This window comes from Chlorocebus sabaeus, chromosome 13 (genome assembly GCF_047675955.1).
Source record: "Chlorocebus sabaeus isolate Y175 chromosome 13, mChlSab1.0.hap1, whole genome shotgun sequence".
NCBI lineage: Eukaryota > Metazoa > Chordata > Mammalia > Primates > Cercopithecidae > Chlorocebus > Chlorocebus sabaeus.
Window position 1 is genome coordinate 47702036 of NC_132916.1, and position 23565 is coordinate 47725600.

The 23565-nt window shown below is 32.8% G+C and overlaps 1 protein-coding gene across 3 annotated transcripts in view; it reads right to left on the reverse strand.

Annotated features, from left to right (window-relative positions):
• TRDN (triadin) overlaps positions 1–23565 on the reverse strand; it is a 273616-nt gene that overhangs the window by 168512 nt on the left and 81539 nt on the right. For 2 of the 3 annotated variants that reach the window (XM_073022439.1, XM_008007178.3), the window contains exons 3-5: positions 22096–22254; positions 20988–21020; positions 4079–4138 (exon numbers count right to left, since the gene is read on the reverse strand). In XM_073022439.1, the coding sequence (XP_072878540.1) occupies positions 4079–4138; positions 20988–21020; positions 22096–22254 (252 nt within the window). Of the gene's footprint in view, positions 1–2285; positions 2907–4078; positions 4139–20987; positions 21021–22095; positions 22255–23565 lie in introns of those variants that run through there. The other variant, XM_038000956.2, reaches the window with a different exon arrangement.

A 23565-nucleotide genomic window follows, 5' to 3' on the forward strand; every position in this document is an offset into this window, starting at 1 on the left:
CAGATCAGTGAGGTCAACCAGCAGGAAGCGAGGTCCTAACCACAGGGTTTCAGAGACAAATTCTAGATCCTATGGCTATGAACAAATTCTGGTGCTACAGTCTCAGCAGGCACCAAAGAACAAAAAGAAAAAAGAAAATTGGATATAGGATGTAGTGGAAAAACCACATGTTCTTATGTTAGAGATAACAGGCAAAAATGTCGCTCTACAAATTACTATACTTGACACAATGATTGAGTCCAGCTAAACCTACGTATTCTTAGTTTAAATGGAATTATATCTACGATGCTAGATTGTTCTATGAAGATTAAGTGAAATATTAGACATAAAAAATTACATACAGTGTTTGGTCCACAGTAGATAAACACTCATACAATATTAATTTTTTAAGAAGGGAACCACAAATATAGAACTGACAAGGCAGTAAAAGTAGTTTAGTGTTGTGTTACAGGAACTTGGGATGACATATCTTATATTTGTTCAGCCTATGATCAGACAGATATCAAATGATACTAAAGATAGAGAAAAAAAGGAATTCAGATAACAAACCTACAAGAGACCTCACTTATCCAATAAGAGGTGGTTAAGATGCTTCATTAATTAGCTGATAGCTACTGTTTAAAATTAGTCAATAATTCTTTCAAGAATTTCATATATACATTTCATAATTATTTAATCCTTATGACAACCCTATTATACCCATTTTACAGATGAGGAAATAAAGGCAAAGAAAGATTAATTATCTTGCCCGAAGACACATAGCCAGAAGTTACCAAATTTGGATTCTAACCCAGATAATTTAATTAAAGACCTTTCTAAAAGTAAGAAAAGTTATGGTAATATCACCCTTTATGAAAATCATACCCTGTGCTCTTAGTTTATTTATTTATTAGAATATCTGAGTATTTACCATGGGTAAAGGAAATGTTCTTTAATAATCATGACTGGAACCTTTTATGTATGACAAATAACAGTCTCTCTAATTCTCTGCAATTAGTCTGTATCTATCTTCTTATTTAAAACGCCTGTGGGCAGAGTTATTTATGATTACAAAGGATCCTCAGACTGTTGACAGCTAGAGAAGACTGGTTAACATTTCTTATCATTTAACATGTGGACCTACATCTAACCATGGGTATCCATTGTTGGATATAGCTTTAAATATGATTGTATTCTGCAAGATCATTTTGACCTACAAAAACTTTAATTTGAAACCATCACCCTAATGTGGAATCTTGTGCGTTCTTGTAGGTAACTTGTACTAGAGCGCTCTGCTTGGTACTCACAACTATTCCATTGCTGTTAACTCATTCTGCCTGTTCCCCAGGACCATTTATATGAGTCACAATTTAGTTAATGATATTTGGTAACCCAAAAAATTCTTCTAAGCAAATGCAATGTTCCGCTATATTACTATATAAATTCAATACAAGGTCACAAATACATACAGTATTCCGATTATATTTATAAAATAAAATAAATTTCTACCTCTTTTATGAGGAAAAAATCCAAGGTTAAGTTAGCTCTAGGTAAACCTTAACTAACATGTCAAAGCTTATGCCCTAAAACCGTAATAAGTATTTGTTGCCTGGTTATCATTTAAAAGGCATATTCTTTAGCTCCATACACTGCTGCATTCTTCCCTGAGGAAAATATCAAACAAAACAAACAGAGGGACAAAGTAGAAATAAGTTAACTTGATATGATAAATTAAAATTTCTTAATGTGGATGCCTATAAAAGTAACTAATTTTTATAGAAAAGGAGTCAGAACTGAAACTCATTATTTGACACTATAAAATCAATTATTTAGCATATTAATATAGAATTGTTTTAGGACTATATATCTGTGGGATTACATACTCTGTGTGGTTTTTTTTTTTTTTTTTTTTTTTTGTATCCCACTTGATGGGTAAATTATATAGGTGTAAACTCCCAAGGCTCTCCCAATGAGTTCCATGCTACTAAAAACTTTTAGAATATCATATTGTCCCTTAAAGGAGGAAAAAAAATAGAGAAATAGAATGTGATCTAGCTTCCACCATAATGAAAATCTTTTGTCTCCCCACAAACACACCACTTTGAGCATAATGAATCTTTACACTCAAGTATTTATTGACTCCTTTATAATCATCACAGACTACTACTACCTTTCAAATACTATATCTTTTCTTCTAAGGGTTGAAAATACTCTGATAATAATTTAAATTCCTAACTATCTATCACATACAACCATAACTGACATGGAACATGGCATACAGAAAACAGTATTTATCTATATACAAGAGCAGTTGCAAAACAAAACATTTATTTTGATTGAACTATTTGAGAATAAAACACAAGAATTAGTTTACCTCATTTACAGATAGGAAACTAAGCAATAAAGTGAAATCTTTTGTTCATATTCACACAGAAAAACTGTGGAAAAAAATAAGCTATCTCTGATTTCCAGCTCAATGTGGAACAACTGAAGCTCTACTTTCACTTTCTTGAGAAATAGTTACTTTTACAAAACATATTTGGTCTACTCAAGAAATATATTCAGGTTAATAATCTCCAGCTCAGTCTTTGAGAAATTTATTTTAAACTTCAGCCAAATTCACTGTTTTAATTATGGAAGACTTGCTAGTTTAATAAACCCACTCTACAGCTCACTGCTCAAAGTCTTTGACATCAGAATTCTAATATAGTCAGGTCCAAAATGCAAATGGTGCCATCTGTATTACTACCTCCACTCCAGCAGCACTGTTGTTAAATTAATAGCACAGTCTGCAAGAAAAAAACAGCAGCGACCCAAATGATGTGGAACCAGTTGAGTTTCTGTTTAACCTTCAGCAGATAGAAACACAGAGCCAATTCAGTCATGGTTCGCTTAGTCAATCCGTACTCAAGAGCTGTGCCCAACTTCTATGACCAAAGGAATTAAGAACCAAAAAAAAAAGAAAGAGAACAGTAAGAAGACATTAGTTGCCTAAGTACAAATATAAATAGGTTTCAACTGAGTGAGCTTCAATGTTCTGATTGTTGAAGAATTGGCTGACCAGTCTAGAATGAATTCAAACATTAGGATTAAAGACATAATATCTGTAGAATGAGTTGAGCCCTTCACAAAAAGGAAGTACATGAAGTATATTTTAAAAACAACAGCAACATCATGGCATTGTATTAATATAAACTCACATGCTAGTATAATTTAATTGGTACTTTTGTTATTTGAAAATTTACTATCTGCAACTGTGGCATTTACTACAGATAATTTTGCATTAGCTGGTTTATGACACAGCAAACACTGGATAAAATTCCATTTTTATCTCAGAAACAAATTATCTTGTTTTCTGTCTGGATTACACAAATATAGTTATTATGAAATCTTTATTTTTGCCCTGGCTCATTCAAAATCATGTGAAACTGACCATTGGGAAAACCTGGGCATGCTTAGAGAATATATTTTCGAACGTCTTGCTTCCTATTAGTTTCTTTAAAGTTTTATGACTATCTCTGTCACCCACAGAAAAGTTATGCTTATAAGATGAGCAAGACAATGCTGGCCTTTCTTAATATTCTTCTGCTGCAAAATTGCTGTAACTGGATTTAGTTCAGTTGAAAGTGATATTCACCATCATGTTGTCACTGTCCATCTACCTCTTGAAACTGTGCATTATATGACCTCTGCCATGAGGTCATATAATGACTCTGCATTTCTGCACCAAAGATTGTAAAGATATTGCATGACAGAAGGAATTCAGGTTAAGACAAAAATAAACTCTGACTTGTTACAGTAACTTCTTAAAGAAAGAAATATATTTCCTCAGTAAGTCAATATATATTTGAGCTACTTTCTTAGTAATTGTAAATAATTAAAAAATTGTTACATATTTTGAAGTTACTTTGATTCTAATTATAAAGTATTATTTATATTATTTATACATTTATAACTGAAATTAACTGAGGAGTAAATGTACTTATTTAATTTCAAAAATGAAACAAAAAACACTAAACATGAAAATTTTTCTTTCTCCCATATGAATACCCAAAAATGTATCTTTAAATGAAGAATAACCATAAAATTAAACATTTACCTTTAGTTTGTATTTTCCTTTCAGGTTTCTCTTGTTTTTCAGTCTTATCTTTGTGGATTTCTAAGAAAAAGTAGAATTTATAATTTTAAAACTCTGAAAATGTATAAAATCTAAGCCATAGCTATGACTTAAACTTTATAAACCTACCGCAAAGTTTAAATTATTATACAGTCACTAACAAGTTTATTGGAGTCTAAAAGAGTCTTTGTAACATATTGCTAAACAAATCACTTATTTATAGAAATAAGGGAAAAAATGGAGTTATCTCAAAATTAGAGTTATTTGGAAAAGCTTAAACATTTAATAGACAGAGCTATGTTGTCACCATTTTCAGTGCTAAAATTGGTCACAAACTATAATTATGTTTTATTTCAATTACTCTCAATACAAATTAAGACTCCTTAATAAGAATGTCATTTAGATTTAGGAAGATTTAGTTTTTACATATTAAATTAAGAATTTGTGAAATGAACTGTAACAACTATCTAATAGGAAATACATCTCAGAAGTATTGACTCTGAGCTATGTTTATAATCAGCATTTGGCATTACATTTAACCAATAATTACTGCAAGCAGATATGACACATTTCATAGAATAAGTTAGTTGTACGTTTTTTTCTAAACATCAGGTTTTAGTAAATACATTCAATTTTCTGCTAGCTTCAGTATACATACATTGCCAAGGCTAAGAAAATGGAGTTAATTCTGAATTTGCAGTTAATTTTGATAGAAGTAAATTTGAGATTAGAGTTTACAAATATGATTACTACCTTTGAAAAGTGACTTAATTTTAAATATCATGTTTTTTCTTAGAAAAATGCTAATGAGGTTTACTTATTTATTTATCACAACTTTATTCCACAGATGGTCTGAGATGGTGTTAATTACTGTACACATTTTAAATTCTCCATTTGTAAATTTGCATTTGCATTTTTGTAATTTTTCCAAAAGTCTACTAAATTAAGATCAATCATAGAAACACCCTAAATATCTTCAGAAAAGACAGTCACTAGCTTTCATTCACCTGTTAAGGAGGTAACCACCATTGTGAAGATTTTCTTCCTAATTTTCCTTATTAATCAGTCATCTTACTATTTACAGGGTCACTAATCAACTCTTATCTCAACTCTGACTTTGAATATGGTGATGGAGCTATGAACAGGTAAGGCACTCATTCTTATCTCTGAAAACAAGTCTCCAAAATGCAAGGAAATATCTCCAAATGATATAGGAAATGTCCATCTTCCTGCCTCTCTCACCATTTTGTTTATTTCTTCTCTAGTCTCCAAATTTTACTCTGCAGCAGGGTTTCTTACCTTAACACTATTGACTTTTTGAATTGGGTGAAGCATTATTTGGGGGAGGGGCTATTTTGCGCATTTTAGGATATTCAGCAGCATTCCTAGCCTCTACCTTTTAGATGCCACTAGCCCCCATATCCACTTCCCAGTCTTGACCATGAAATATGTCCAGAGACTTGGCCAAATGTCTCCCATAGGGCAAAATGAACCCTAGTTGAGAACCACTGCTCTAAACTTATATGATAACCAGAGTAATCACTATCACTATCCAGACCTATACTATCCAATGCAGTAGCTGTTAGACATGTGTGCATATTAAGGACATGATACATGGTTAATCCAAATTGAGATGTGCTTAAGTGTAAAATATACACTAGATTATGAAGACTTAGAATAAAATATAAGTAAAATATCTCACTAATAATTTCTATGTGAACTACATTTTGAAATGATATTTTTGTGATATTGGGTGTGATGGTTTTATTAATGGCTCCGTTTGGCTAGGCTATTATCCCAACTTATTTTATTGAACACTAACCTAGAGTTGCTTCCAGGTATATTGCAGATGCAATTAAAATCACTAATTAGTTGACTTTCAGTAAGATGATTTTGCAGGTTTTGTATAATTTGGATGGGCTTCTCTGATTTCTTTGGAAAGCCTTAAAAACAGGCCTGAGATTGACCAGGGCAAAAGGAGAAATTCTGCCTCTGAATGACAACTTTGGTTGACAGCTTCTAGGCTCAACTTGCCTGTGATCCTCCCTTCCTGACTTCCTGTTATATGGGTTAAAAAATGCGTAGCCATTTACCAACATTTGCGTAAGCCAATTCCTTGTAATAATTTTTTAAAAGTATAAAAGTATCTCCAAAATATTCTATTGGTTCTACTTCTCTGTTTAATCCTTGACTGATACATTGAATTAAATAAGATATATTATTAAAGTTAATTTTATATTTTTCTTTTTACTATTTTAAATGTGGCTACTAGAAAATTTTAAATTACATATGTGGTTCCTATTAATATTACTACTAGACAGGTCTAATGCAGGTCTAATCCCAGGGGGAGCAAAGGGCCTTTATAAAACTTGAGGTCATCCACAGAGACAAATTGATTTCAAATGAACTGAAAAAACAAACTTGATATTCTCTCCTGTCAATACTGTTTTCCTTGCTCCCTCATCTCCAAACCAACAGATGCTATGAAGAAGACTGGTGCTTTGTTTAATTCAGGTCCATAAAGCAAGCAAAATATCAAAGATTTAGAATGATCTTTGGATATACTAAGGGAGTTTGCCTTTAAGAGATCATACCTTACTCCTAGTAGGTATTAACTGGAATACAGAGATGGCATGAAATTTTTAAAATTAAAAAAATGCATGGAATGCTACCGTCACCACGTAATGGGGAGGCCTTAAAATTGTCATTTAGAATAATATCTTTTGTAGAGGTAGGGGTGTGTGCATATGTGTGTGTACATACGTGTGTCTTCCGTAGACATCAGCTGACCATTCAAAAGAATAAAGAAGGGATTCTGGAGCTCACATGGGAGAATAAGACGTGAGTTAGACTCTTACATAGAATCTGGTGCCGAAGGCCACCTTCCCTGAAAAATCCTGTCGAATCTCCCAGTCTAACTTAGATTTTGGAGAAGAGACTGGACCAGAGTGGTGGTGGTTTTGGGGACTAGAAAGCCAGTCCTTGTTGATCATAGTAGGGTTTCCTATAAGGTAGGTGTAAATTTGCACATCAGAAAACAGGTGAAAGAAGTACTAGCAGGAGCTACCTTGCTCTTCTTAGCTCTTGTGTACTCAGTCATATCCTGACAAAGGGAATGAGTGCTAGGTAGTAGCAATAATTGAAATGAGCTAGGGACCATCCTGAACAACAACAACAATAAAAGACAAATCTCAAAAAGACTAGGGTCAAGACCACCACTCAGGAGAAGGGAAAGGCCGGGGCAAATATATTATCTCCCTTTCCCAAATACATGAAAGGGAAGTAACTCTAAAGTGAAAGGCAAATACTTGCATGTTGGATACACTTCATTATAAGCTTTATTTAAGCAAAAATAAAAATGAAAAATGAATAAAGGAAAATTCGACTGAAAAATTGGTAATTTATTTCAGAACAGTTATTTTTTACTCTGTGGTAAGTAGAGTAGATGCAACCTAGTTCTGCAACTTAGATCAATCTCACAACTTAGATCAATCTCATTCTTCATTTTCCTTATTCTGCACTTCAGCCTTAGAACAAACTAAGACAACCTCACTGCTCTGGGCAGATGCAGGCAGTTTTCTTGTAAACAGAGGTCACCCATTCTTAAAGAGATACACACACAGTAAAGTCTCTACAGCTCACAACAAAGTATACAAACTTACATAGGCAACTTTTTGTTTTACAGGTACATTATAGACTATATTTTAGCTGAAATATTAATATTTCTACAGAGGCAAGCATAGATAAACACAGCTGAACTAGTAAAGACATACATCCACCTACATTTCTTTGCTCAGGAAGACAAAAAATTATTTCTGATGATTCAGACTTAAGGGGAAATTAAATATTTCTCTGCATATTTTATTGCAACTTTGCATTTTCTTTGGGGACTGGATTCCATCACTGGTGTCACTGACTGTGGATATCTGATGTCAGAAGAATCCAGTAAAGCCTCCACATGGTGTGCCAGTTCTGTCGCCTTACACTTTAGCCAGGAAATGATGACCATTCAAACTCCTGTCCAATTCAGTAACATGTTACTAACGTAGACTTTGGAAAGATATTTTTCTCGTAAGGAGGCAATGCCTGATTTGTTACCTTCAATTGCTCTTTCCAGCTAAGGCTATATTTGTATAAATTGGAAAATCAAATTTAAAAGGTTCAAGTCATTAAAGGTGGTAATTTATTGTCTCACAATCTTCAAATAAAATTAAGTTTTCTATATTATGTTATTACTAGCTTCTGGTTATTTAATAATTTGCAAAGATAGGTGAATGTCTCCACTTAATATAACATGAAATAATGTATAATAGCATAAAACTTTACTTAAACATCATGACACTTTTTGAGGACCAGTTCACTTAAACCTGAACCAAACCTGGATACAAGAGACTTAGAAGAAAGGCAAGGCAGTCATTATTCACCTCCACATCTATGTCCTTTGCAATTAGGTGGATGTCCAATGTCTCTGAAAAGGTGTTAAGTCTCAGCACCAGATGCTAGTTGGAATCATAAGCCACATTTGTAACCGGTAAATCTTGAAAAATGTTTTGTATCTTAGAAAGCACAAAGGTCAAAGTATCTTAATCCACATGTGAGTCTGTCCATAAATTCTTAAAGATATGAGTTTCTATTTGAATTTTGAGAAGGGGAGAAGGGAAAAAGACGAAGGGAAAAAGACGTGGGAAAAGAAGTTACAATTATCTTAATGTGTTAGGAGGCAACCAAGGGAAATCCCTTTGTTCTACTGAGTCACTGGCAGCTTTGCCTAATAAGAAAGAATTAGTAGTACTCTACTAAAGTTGCCGGTGTCAGTAACGGTTTCAGTGGCACTGAAGGATTTAACAGAAGGGCAAATTAATTTCAAAGAATGTAGGAAGTGTATTTCTACTTCTTTTACTACTCCTGACTCTGCCCTAACACTTTTCTGGCAGCTGGTAGGGAGGTATGAGTGAAGATAAGTGGAGGAAAAGGTAGTATCTCCTCTTAGATTCTTATCACTATTCATCTCTCACTCCAAGACTAAAAGCTTTTGAAATTCAAAGAAAACATTATCATACTAGGCTAAAATGCATTTATAACTTTATTTCATTAAGGAACTCAGAGAATTTAAACTCTGACTTTCATGGTTTATCATTCAACGGCGATAGCAATGAAATATATCTTCCTCACACAGACTGTTTTTCCCAGAGGAGGAGGTATAATAATTTATTATGCTGCTGAGAATAAATAAAAACTAGTCCTATTTTTAGATTATTCTTTATTTCAGGATTCCAATGATCTGTAAAGAATTATTTTAATTATTTTAATAATCATCTGAAAGATGTTATAAATCTATAGTATACCAACATAATTAAAATATGCATTTTGATAGGAAAATGTAGACATAGATAAAACTTTAAAAGATCTATACAAAAATATTTGCATCTCTGACATCCATTAAAATACAGTTTAATGTTGAAGATAATTAACACTGGAGTCAATCTACTCTATTCAAATCTGATTTCCATACTTACTAGCTGTGTGAACTTCATGTCCTCATCCATAAAATAAGATTAACAGTAGTATCTACCAGATAGGATTATATGGGGATTAAAGTAAGTTAAAATGTAAAACATTTAGAGCATCATTTGTGTCAAGTAAGCATCATGTGAATGCCAGCTATTGTTATTACTTGTCTCTCTTTCTCACTAAATAACTAAATTTGATGAGGGCAAGAATTATGTCTATTTTGTTCCACATTAAATTTTCAATGCCTAACATGATGACTAGAATATACTAGACACTTGAGAAATGCATACTACTTGAAAGAATATTCAACCATGATTACAGGTTATCAATTCTTGCATATTTTAGAAGGTGGTGATGGATCATATTTTACTTGTTTTTATGATACAACTTTCAAAATACCATTTAACTACTAAAATGATTATAGTTGAAAACCTGAAAAAATATTTTATTTCTAAATATTATAAATTTCTGTTAGAAATACAGGGGAAAGTTGCAAGATTTTACTACTTATGGAAATAAGATATGCCAAAGGTATTTATAAACTGCAACAATTGGCCAGGTGCAGTATCTCACACCTGTAATCCCAGCACTTTGGAAAGCTGAGGTGGCCAGATTGCTTGAATCCAAGAATTGAAGACCAACCTGGGCAACATGGTGAAACCCCATCTCTACAATAAATAAATAAAATAAAAATGATCTGGGTGTGGTGGTGCACACCTGTAGTCTGGCTACTTGGGAGGCTGAGACAGGATTATCCCTTGAGCCCAGGAGGTTGAGGCTGCAGTGAGCCATGATGGTGACATTTCAGCCTGGGCAACAGAGTAAGACCCTGTCACAAAATAAATACAAAAATAACAGAGAAAACAGAAAAACAATTGCAACAATTCAAAGTTTTTTATATTTCAGAAATGTTTCTCATACTGTTTTTTTCTAGAGCACCGAAAAGCTAAATTGTAATTAAATTAAGGACATTAAGCATGTTTTTAACATTGCTTTATTTCAAAATTTACTTATAGATGCTCACACAAAAACTAGATAAACTATAAGTGAATATATTTTTCCTATAAGAAAATGTTAATAAAATATAACTATTTCAACAGAAAAAAATTGGGAGCAAGATTTAAAAATGGAAAATACTACTTAACTGAGCTTAAAGGAAGGGACTCAAAATTTCTCTTCCTTTGTTCTGCAGGTTTAATATTATTACATTTCTCTAGCATTCCTTATTACTGATTAGGGTTTTTCAGTGATAATCTACATTTTATTTTGCCTTATAACACTTGTCCCTATATTTATGGTATTCTATATGCAGAAATTACAAAATTTAGCCCTTTACTAAGTGTATTTATGCTGGACATTTGAGAGGACAAGGATAGATTTAATGATCCTCTTGATAGTCCAAGTGAAGAGTTTTCAAGTATAATGGAGAACTTTCTTGTTCTCATGACATGTGCTGAATGTCCCATAGGAACATACAATTACTCAAAGGGTATAATCGCTAAAACTTCAACAAATTCCAAGAAGATTCACTTCATTGGTTTTTCTTCTTCCTCATTAGGCTGTTAAATTTTTTCAAAATGTTTACATAAGGTCTGTGTCTGCCACAGTGCCAATGTTACTAATCATCAGGCCAATGCATTTTCCCCAGAGTCTCTGAGCTCAACTTCCATATGTAACTGGGAAGAGAGGCCACAGGTATCCAAAATGAGAAGGCTGGTAGTAGCAACAACCAATGGAATCAAAATTGGTGAAAATAGATTGTGTCAGTGATTCCTATGAATGAGTTGATTTTGTAGTGACATATTTCTAAGTTATTTTATTATATTACATGTATTTTGCTTATGATAGTTTTGATCTACTTACAATCATACCAAAGTTTGCTGTTGAGTAGATAGATAGTTTGTAATTTTGCCTAAGACCTTACATGGCCAGTTTAAAGCATGCAATTTTTTCTCTATTAATATGGCAAACTGTTAATAAATTCAAAATGTTATCAATGGAAGATTTTCAAATGACAGATTTGAGAAGTTAAAAGGATAATCTCTGTCACCAAGGCAATCATCCTGATTCTTTTAAGATGACAGTTTTGTTTATTAAATTATTAAAAGGGTTGTGTATTTCAGAGAATGCATCGTATTATGGTATTATGTTTGCTCTAGATACCTGACAAGCAACAATTAAATAACATGCCTTCTTACATTATTTCCCATTTTAATATTTAAAAAATCAAATTATTTATTCACTTAAACATAGAATCTTTATTTGTAAGAATCTGCCAATTGTTATTAGGGCACAAAAGATTAATTGTAAGAGATGAACAAGAAAATCTTATTATCTATTTAGTGACTAATTAAATAATGCCAAACACAGCTATTTTGCTGAATTATCAATATTTTAAATAAATATTCCAGATTATCTGTAGGTATCTATATATTCTTTGATTTTCTAATACTTTTTATGTTTGATTGGTAAACAAATATTTCTGGGAAAAGTGTACTACTCATCATTGATGAAGACTATAAAAAGGAATATTCTTTTCCCCTTGAAGCACCTAGTGTGTGTATGACTAAATGGGCAACCACTCCAGATACAGTGATAGGAAGATATTAAGAACAATTTCTTTCACAGATGTTGAAGCCCATAAATGTAAATTATTTTGGATCTTTATTTTATCGTGTTTGATTACTTGGTAAGATAAGCTGAACTTTATCAAGAAAAAATAATAGATTCAACACTGTATACTAATGACCTTAAAAATTTTCAAAAATAAATATACTAAGATGATATCTACCTAATCTCACTTTTGCCATTAAATTTGTTATCTTAGGTTAACTCATTTTTCTCTTTGAATTTTATTTTCTCCATCTATAAATGATACATCATTTTCCATGCATACATAAACCAGACAGGTAGAAATTATTGCAAATAATACATTTTATAGATAACCAATGGTGAAGTTTGCAGATTTGGAGATCTGAGTAAGATTTTGGCTGTGTTAGCATGTCTCATATTTGATGATAAGTGCTAGGTAAGACCGATGTGTCTGTACATCAGAATTATCTGGGGAGATTTTAAAACATATTCCTGAGCTACAACTCAGATATTATTAACTTGTCTCTCACGGCAAGGAAATTTTTAGAGATCTACAATTTAAATAAACTCTCAGGTAATTTCAGAACCACAGTCCAAAGTGAAACTACTGTCTGATCAATGTTTCTCAAATATTAATGTGCATATGAGTCATTGGGGTTCTTAAAAGGCAGATTTTGATTCATTATGTCTAGATAGAGCTTAGATGCTGCAATTCTAAATAGGTTCCATATGATGCTAACATTGCTGGTCCATGGGTCATCCTTTGAATTTCAAAGCTCTAGTCCAGATGAAACTCTTGAAAAAATTATCAATGTATGGCATCACAATTTAATCATAGAATTGTCAAACATCATAGCTAGAAAATACCTGGACATCAGTAAATCCGGCAGTTTTGTTTTACAGGTGTGAGAACTGAGAGCCACTGAATTGACTTGACCATAGCCAGTTAACAGCACAAAGGGAAAAAATACCATTACCTCCTTGTTGCATTCATTCAAGCTTATCTCAGTCATGTTTAAAATTTTGATATGTTCAGATGATGAGCATCAACTATCAATAGTTATTCCAATGGCTCAGGTCAATGCGACAGTGATATATATATTAACTTAGTTTGCATCCTATCATTCATGTTTTGGGATTTTGAACAGTAGATTTATATATACATACACTAGTCACTGTGTGTAAAAATATTGTGCAGTTATTCACTTATCCTCGACTGTTTCCCTCACTGGCCTCAGGATGCATAAAATTCCATATTTCTAGAATTACTCTTTTGGGTTGCAATGGCTCTCACCCTGATTATGAGTTAGAATAACATTGTGGAGATTTTAAAAATTCAACTATTTAAGGCTTGAACCTTATTTAGTAAATCGGAGATGGGAGGTAACCTGGAATTCTGAATTAGAAACAAAAATTAGATGATGTAGACATTTGTGGCTTTCCTGCTAGAATCCATTGTTTCTGATAACATTCCTCTTAATTTTAGGAACCACTTTTTTCCCCATGCTAACCCACCGTTCAGTTCCAAGGACGGGTGCCCATTTCATAGGCCTTGACAAAGTGCATATTTCATCTCTGTCCAACTGATTGGCTCCAGCAAGGATATGCTACTAAATCCAGATTAATGGGAGTGAAACAAATGCTTTTGCAGAGACATTGGGGAAGAGAACAGGCTCTTCTACTGAGTTGCTAAGGTAAAATAATTTTGGCCTCAACTTTCTGATCCCCATAAGAGCCACTAGGAGAGAAAAGCCTGCCTGAGACTGAAACAAATGAAACAGAGGAAGGAAAGCAGGTTCCAGAAGTGAAGAAAGAGGATTTATTAATAACATGATTTAAAAAAAAAAAACCTGTATCAAGTCATTTCAGAAGCCAACTCTCACTCTGTCGCCCAGGCTGGACTGCATTGGTGCCATCTCAGCTTACTGCAAGCTCCGCCTCCCGGGTTCACGCCATTCTCCTGCCTCAGCCTCCCGAGTAGCTGGGACTACAGGCGTCCACCACCATGCCCGGCTAATTTTTTGTATTTTTAGTAGAGACGGGTTTTCACCTTGTTAGCCAGGATGGTCTCGACCTCCTGACCTTGTGATACGCCCGCCTCGGCCTCCCAAAGTGGGGTTACAGGCGTGAGCCACCGCGCCCAACCAAAAAAGTTTTTTGTTTTTTTTTTTCTTAAGCAAGTGTGAATTGGATTTTGGTCTCTCGTGGGCAAAATAGTTCTAATTAAGACATCACTTGAATCTGACACACAGGGTTGAGAACCATTGGTAAGGCTTCCATTATGCTTTTTTTATTGTTGTTTTATTTTTCAACAGACCCTTTCTAAATGAAAATCTATAAAACTTTAAGCCATCTGCACTCAACTAGCACATTAGTTTCTCTTGAATTTGAAACAAGAAACACAGAACTGCAGAGAAGATTCTGAAATACATTAGACCTAAGAGCTTCCCCCCCACATCCTATTCTCTATTACTCATCTTAGGTATAGGTAGAAATATAACACCAATGAAATTATTCTTGCTCCAAGAAGAACTACATAAAATGATTGGGCCTGAGTTGAGTTGCTTCAGAGACTCTTTTAATATCTTCTGATGTTGGCACCAAAACCTGATCTCTTGCTTTCCTTGGCCTGTTAATTCAGGCTCTGGTTTGACCCACAGTTATTTGTTTCATCAGTTTGCGTGCCTTGACAGAGATGAGCTCTTTTAGTAGCACAAAGTGTTACATTTGCCAGAGTCATTGGGCTTAGAGTTTACTTCTTAGCAACTACCTGGAGAAGTGACTGGATCCTAAATCTCCTTTTAACTCACCCTCCTCAGCCTTTTTCATTTTGAGCCAACCTCCACACCTACTGCCTATTCTCTCTGGGCTTTGTCCTTCTCCCATCCCCGTCACAAGTCTGATCCATGCTTGGAAAAGACAGGCAGAAGATAAAGCTCTAAGCTCCTCCTGCAGCCTGAGAGCGATATGCAATGGTGCAGTTATGGAGATGAGTTTTGATCTAGATTTATTTAGAGGAGACATCCAAAGATAAATGTATACTTAACAATGTTACTAGGGCCTACCTATTAACCAATATTCTGAGGCTATGAATTTTAACAAGTTTAGTCATCTTTCCATTCTCCTTCCTTTTTTCATGCACCGTATTTTCCAGACACTTAATGTTCAACCTAGTGTAAACCACTGAAGCTGCCAGCAAAGATGGATGCAATGAAAGCTCTGACACACACATACGTCCATCCATCTTACTCCCGATGACGCGATACAACCTTCTGAATGGCCTAATCCTAAAGTCTTGAATATTTATGATGCTTAAATTTTCTGGCTCTTTCTCATTCACTCTGACTGCAAGAGCTATTGTGGATTGTAATAAAGTAAGAAAAATACACAATGAAAGAACTGAGTTAAAATTTACCAGGCAGCTCTTTTCAACTCGGAGAGCTTTAGGGAAATTTAAACATGCAACTATAGGGGGAAATGTAATTTGTTTTGCTCTAAGTGAGGAATCTCTTCCTCTGCCATTGACATACATCAAGTACAATCTCATAGAACATCAGCCTTTATATTGGGTCCAGCTTATCCTTAAGGTCAATTTCTTATTTCAAAAAGCAAGTAGTTTGCAACAAAGGAAATTAAACATAATGTAGATTGGCTTCTGGTGCTTTCCTCTAAGGCAAGAGTAAACCTATAGCCCACAAGGCCACCATGCTCCTAAAATTAAAGATCAGTTTCTCCTGTCCAAAAAACTAAATGTGCATAACTCTGAATGACTGCAATTATTCTTTCTTAACTTTAAAGCTACATATCAGGAAAAAGATATTACAAAACCTAATTTCTTGTTAGGAGCCTATTATTCTCCTCTAAAATTACATATTCCAAAGGATATAAATGCTGTAATGATTATTCTTATATACAGATATATTATAGATGGAGGTTTAAGTAAGAATAAACTGTAAAAAGGAGATAGAGATAGGTGTATCTGTTAAGTTGCACTTAAAAGTGTTAGTACCAGTATTTTATTAGTAAAATAAACCAGTATTTTATTTTGCATATAAATAGAGAAAAACACTAAGATACCTATGCTGAAAAAACGTATATTTTTTAACTTTGCATTAAGACTTTTGGATTTTCACTCTCTCTTTATTTCCCTCCCTTTTTCTTTCTCTCTGAGTGTGTGTGTGTTTGTGTGTGTGTGTGTGTGTGTGCATCTCTATCTGTCACTGAGTCTGGCCCTGGTTTTTACTTTAACTTTGGGTCTTTATGAATAATTAAAGGAATTAAAATTAATTTATATTTCTAAAAAATAGAGTATATCCATTTATAATATCATTGCTATTATTCATATTTTCATATTCTTTCAGTTCAATTTATTAATGATAAAATCATGTAAAGATTTACCCTCATCTTTTGATGAGGGTAAATGATATAAAGATTTACCCTCATCTTTTGATGAGGGTAAATGATATAAAGATTTACCCTCATCTTTATCAAATATACAATGCCCCAACTATTCTATCTTATTTACTGTCTTTTTTGATCATGTATTCATTAAACTTTTAACTGTGGTATTTGCAGGACATTTTACTAAGTAAGGTGATCTTTTACACCTTTGCAATTACTTAAGCTATAAAATAACATGTTGCGTTGATCCTGATGCTAGCAATACCACTTCAAAACTCCATTATGGTCATTTATTATTTTATTTAATAAATTTTCATCATTAGTCTTTGGCAATGTGGTAAGCACATAGTACATGTTCTGTTCTACCAGCTCATTGCTTGTCTCATAGAAAACACTTGAAAAAGATTAATTGAAAAATACATTTGTTGATTGAGTTTAATCCCAGAAGGCATAAAACATGTCCGTATTCTGTTGTAGTGATTAGCTAAGGATATACATTGTGCCGTCATGAAATCTTAGACCTCTGTGCTTTGCTCTCACTCACAAACCTAGGAGTTACCCAGAAAGCAAAATGTTTATTTTCTATTACAATCATGTTCAATTTTTTCCTTTTTACATTTCTTAGAAATTTTGCAAAACTCTGCATCCCTTTCCACAAGTTCTAAAATTTTTCATCATAAGTTAAAGGATTACAAGTGATATAATTTATAGATTATTGTAAATGTTGACATTTAAAAATAAAGTTGCCATATCTCTTTTAAAAACTGAGTTGATGGAATCCAAACACTATAATATTTTTAGATTTCATTATCAACTTAAAATATTTATCAAAAAATTATTTCTTAACATTTGGAAATTTTTTATCTTTCTCTTTTTGAATTCATATTTTCATTCCATCTCTCTCATACAAATTTTACTCAAGAGCTACATTATGATTCTCTAAGGAAAAAAATTGTGTATATTGAAATTTTAAAATTTCCTTCATATTCTGTGATTTCATATCCTGTAATATATTAACCTTTAGACTATAAGAATCTAAGAATCTAAAGGTTAATATATTGCAAATCTTCATAAGTTATTATTAAACCTGAAAAGGGGAATTTTTTTTAGAATGCCATCTAGTGAATGGGGCTTTAAAAGTAGTTCACCTATTTGTGGATTAATGTATTTTACAGTTAGAATGAGACAGGCTTCATCAACAAATCTAACCTTATATTTTACTTTTAAAGATACAAATATTGAGAAGCCTTATGCACATCTCTATAAACACACACACACACACACACACACACAGAGAGAGAGAGAGACACACGCACAATATTATTAGGGCAATGTTACTTAATTTTTTTGTCTCCTTCCAAGTAATATCAAATGACATGAAGAACCAACAACAAATTTACTTATATCTGAAGTGAAAATAGTACAGTTATAAACCTGGGCATGCTCTCAAGCAGATCGATTTTAGGAAAACACTCAAATGGCATTCAATTCCTTTAAATCTCTCTGCTCTTATTTACCCCTTAGAAAGTGAGGTGTTAACATTTCCATGATATATACCCTGGTGTCAAAAATATCGCTTAAAAGCACACCTCCAGATAGTATACCACTATATACAAAAAATATTTTTTTCAGAAAATGTGATTTATAATAGTATTTGGTTTACATAGTTATAATTTTTAGATAATTGTGTAATAAAATATAGTATTTTCTAAAGATTCAGTGCCTTGGGGTCTCATCATGAAGTGTTTTATAATAGAACTTAGTATTTTAAAATGTTGACAAGTTGAAAAATAACTATGCATGAAGAACATAAAGACACTAGGTACCACATGTAATACCCTGAAGTTATATTTATATATAACAACTGATTCCACGGACTAGCAGAATCACATATTTCATCCATATTAATAATCCGTTTAATAATCAATACTGCAACCCTGAGATTAGTTGACTACACCATTATTCCAAATCAAATTAAGAACTGCAGACTTCAACCACAAATAACAAGCTGGCTGAAATTTTATTTTGTTAAAAATAGCAATAACTCAACAAATAAAGCGTACTCAAATAAAATGTTTTAGGTAGACATAGGGCAGTTGAATAAAAAATGCTACAGCCTGATAATTTAGGCAATATACAATGACTAAATATTATTGAATATATATGAATTGACAAGGGCGTTAATGAAGAGTCATTTAGATGGGTGAAAAACAAATGTTTTAAGAGACTATCATTCTACATTGCCCCCAAATTCTTTCTTAAACCAAAATTTGTAAATGTAAAAATGAATAAAATAACCTATAAGACAAGAGTAATTTATAGAATTTTTCCCCGATAATAATGTTAAAAGTATACTTGAAATGTAGAATATATATTATAAATGTTTTATAAACTATTACCTACTACTTTAAAGCTCTCATTGCCTCTACACTTCTATGAAAGAAAAGCTTACACATAAAAAATAATAATTACAATGAAATGATCTTCTTGAGTTCACTTTCAATTAAGGTTAATTATTACATAGCCTCTACCCAAGATAGGGCATCTGAGATTTTTACTTAAATGTCAATTTTTTTCATGTAACTGTGAATAATACTATTAAGAAAATATATTCAGGTGATTTAAAGTCAATTCCCCTAATTTTGAGTATGTAATCTTTAAAGACATTAATGTACATGTGTTGAAGGACATATATCCCTTAGACTATTTTTAACTAATAAGCATTTCTAACATTTTTTAAAAGTACCCTAAACAACTATTTAATAGTTTTTCTGGTAAAAATTTGATTTGCTCAATCAAGGAAATAATTTAAGAAACAATAGTAAAACAGCTTTGTATGAATTTGCAGTTTATACTAATTACTATATGAAGCTTAATTTTTAAAGAATTTCAAAGAAAAATTTAAGTCAAAAGAACAGATTTCTTAAATAGTAAATATCAATTTATGAAAAATATGGCTTTATGATAGTCTTATGGAATTCAGTTTATAAGTATAAATGAGCAAACATCATTTATCTGTTTTCCCCTCTTCCATTTCCAATGAAAATAAACATGCATAAGCTGTTATTTCCAGATAGTGACTAATAACTGACTTAAAGTTTGTCTATGTTCACTCTCTATGGGAAATCAGCTACAGAAAGACACTGCTCCTGATCTCTTGAAGTTTATAGACAAATCTAGAATCTCTAAACCTGAATTTCATGGCTGAAGTCTGTCTTGAGTGCTCGAGTTCTCATTCTGGATTTCTAGGTATAGAAACCCTTCCTTTCTCCTCACAGAGCTTTATAAACATTTTCATTTCTAGATGCCTTTGCCACAGTTGAGTTTGACTGGCTTAGCCCTTTTTTGCTGCATAAGTTACAAATCCAAAGTTTCTAATTTAGCATACACTAAGTGGATTTTACCCCAGATAGTGTGAGGTACTCATCATTTTCTCGGGAAAGGCTGAAACTGTAAGTTTGGATCCCGCTGTTTGAATCCACAGTAGGTATTAGGAGACAGCAACAGAAGCCAGGGTTATCTTCCTGGGTAAGTGCCTTCGACAGCCTGCCCATGTGTAGCAGTGACTAAAACATTGCAATTGTTTTAAATCTGGCTTAAATATTGGCTCTTTTCTCACAACAAATGTACCTCAGGATGGTACTACCTCCCCAGTGGAACTTCCATGAAGTTCCTACCCCTGCCTGTCAAAATTCCTGCGCTTCTGAAATTCCTGCCCCATTGCTGTCCTTCTTTGTCCGAGGTTTATCATTCTCTTCATTCAGGTTGTGACCACCTCACTCAGTCATCTTATCTATTCCTGCAAGGAATTCCTCCACAGCACATCCAGGCACATCCAGGTGACTCCACTCCATGACAATAACACATCACACATACTGACTGGATATGCCTTTGCCTCCTAGACTGTTATGTCCCTCACCATCTTGTTGTCCTGGCCCACGGTCATCACCTAACATGCAAAATAATGATGGCAAGAAAATAAAAAGGAAAAGAATAAGAATAAAAATTTAAAATCAATACATCTGACCATGGTGAGAATAAATCATGGGTGTCATCATTTTCTGGGCCATTTCTAAGGCTACAGAATTCTCCCCTCATTCCTCAAATTCCAGCTCATATTGGTCTGTGTATAAATGAATCCATACAAATCTACTGAAGAAGGTATTTAAAAAATAATCAACAGAAAAATAGTGAGATCTTCTTCATTGGAAAAGAGATTGAGTATTTTTTTTTTTACTGACTATAAATCTTGACCTAATTATTAAACAAAACCTTCATATTAAAATAAATTAAGCCTACAACTCAAGTAAAATATATCTGAACCATGCTAAAAACTGGTATTACCATAAGAGAAAAAGAATTATTATCAAAGGTGAAAACAACAAACCTTTTTTTCTCAAGGGAGGCTCCTCTACTTCTCCTAGACCAAGATTGAAACAAAAAATTAGAAAATATTTTAACATAGAACAAGACATCATTATTTACCCCTTTCTTTGTTCATTTAAAAAAACTATTAGTTTTAACAATCATAGTCTTTACATTACTTTGCTTCCCAAATTCCAGTTTTTAAGTATAAACTTTGTTTATGTACATTTATATAAGATTGTTTCATTTTTATGAATTCAATAAAACTATGGCAGTGATCCAAATTATACATTATAGGTTATACATGTTAATTTCAATTCTCTATTGTTCATCTTGAACTCTTACTGGGGCCAAAACAAATATAAATTCAGGAAAAGTTATAAAAGTACTCTAATAATAAAAGCTTTCCTGGTAGTCAAGGCTGAATACATGATTTCTGATGACTAAGACTGACCCTAAAAATGTTATCTAATAGATGGAATCATAATGCTTTGTTTCTTTCATACCCATTCAATAGCAGTTTTTATGTGGTTTGAGTTGACTATTTCCTTTTATTCATTAATATACATAAGAGAGCACATAGGTTAGTTGCATAATTGTTAGGACATTTAGAATGTGCCCTTCTATTCTACACCACCATTTGGTTCAATAAATTTACTCTTTTGATTGTACTTTTAGTAAGATTTCTTTCTGCTATTTGACTATAAATATGACATATGTGTATAAAACACTTACATGTATTTCTAATTTTACTGTTTTTATTTTAATCTTCCTAGAGATAAACTTGAAAAATAACTACTATTTTTTCCAAAGAATCATATAAATGTGAGTTTGCATTGTGGTTTTATAGTAGTGCATAATGAGACTCTCTTTGTTGTAATGCTACATTAATATTAACATTTAATGTTGACATCTTTATCGTAATGGCAGATAAGCTATAAGATAAAAATCAAATAAAGACCAATTTACTGTGTTTGGCAGCCTGTTGATATGCTTTTAGCAGTGAGAAGTGTATTCATTTTGTTTTAGCTTGACCCAAGGGCTCATTTGAATGTAAACTGAGGCAAGCCACTATAATACATATCTAATATTGGTCCTAGCAGTTAGATATGTATTTATGTTCTTTGTACCTTTATCAGTGTCTTCGTCACCATCATCTTCTTCATCAGCTTCAGATGAGATTATGTCGGATAACAAAGAAAAGAAGCCATAGATCCAGTCCGTGGTTTCCTCCACAGCATCATGTACAAGTTTTAAAGGATCCGAGCCAATCTTGGCAATAGAGCTTGCTAAAAGTAATAAAAGAAAGAAAGAAAGAAAAAAATTGCAATCATTTCCAAAGAACTTAAGAAAAGCTGTTTTTACTGATTTGTTCTTTTGACACAATGAATATGTCAATTTCATATTCATTTCAGATATTCTAAATATCTCCTGGCTACAATTTTTTGCTCAGAAATAGAAACTTTATCTTGCTATAATATGCATGCATGCCAAGAAAGAAAATGCCCTTGAGAAGTTTATAATCCAAATAAGAGTTAACACAGGAAAAAAATTAGGCGTGAATTAAAATAATGTGTATTTATGTTACCCAGATTGCAAATAAACCCTGTGTTACGGATGTTCAGGAATGGAAGAAATCATTTCGGCCCATATTGTATGGGACAGCATTATAGAAAAGATGACTCTGTAAGTTTTCAGACAAATAACAAGTTCTGCAAGTTGACTAAGGTAGTTGTGGCAAAATTAAGACTGATAGGCCCATTTACTCTAATTTGTGATACCACAGGAAGAATCTGGAATAGTCAAGTTAGTGATCATATCAAGCTCTAGTTGGAATAGATTGTATTTATCTGTTAGTCATCCCTGCACATTAAATTAAAAAGTTATTCAAACTACTAGTAACTTCAATGGATAGAATCTATAAGTCTTCCTTTTTCTATGTCCTAGGAGATACAAAATATTTGTGAAATGAAAGATTGAATCATAAAAAATGCAAGTAAATGATTAGGAATTTCCAAAAGTTTGTTTTTTCAATCATATGAAAACTGCTCTGAAGAGGCAAGCATAGCCTTTAGGATGTGATTACAGAGGTGATCTATCTAGAAATATGGTATAAATTACCTCTGATTTTTTATCCATCTGTAATTAAATTTTAGACCTATGTTTTCCTTAATTTTAAAAACTATTTTAGCTTTTCAGAGATTCTTCTCTGTTTGATATATTTAAGAGATGAGAATTTTATCAATGTATTATGTTATCTAAAGGTTAAGTACATAAAATTAGACTTTTACTCTGATTGACGCAGGAAGTCATTGGAAGATTTGAGCAGAAAGATGAAGTGATTTGACTTCCTTTGCTGTGTTGAAGACTGAAAGGGTGCCAGGCTGGAAACAGGAAAACAAATATGAAGCCAACTGAAATAATCCAAGAGAAAGATGATGGTGATTTCTATCAGGGTGGTAACAGTGTGTGTGGTGAGATGCAATCAGATTCTGAATGTATTTCAAAGACAGAATTAATAGTAGATGCTTCCAGTGTGGTTGTGATGTGACAGAAATTAATTCAGGATAACTTCTAGGTTTTTGGTGTGAGAAACGGGA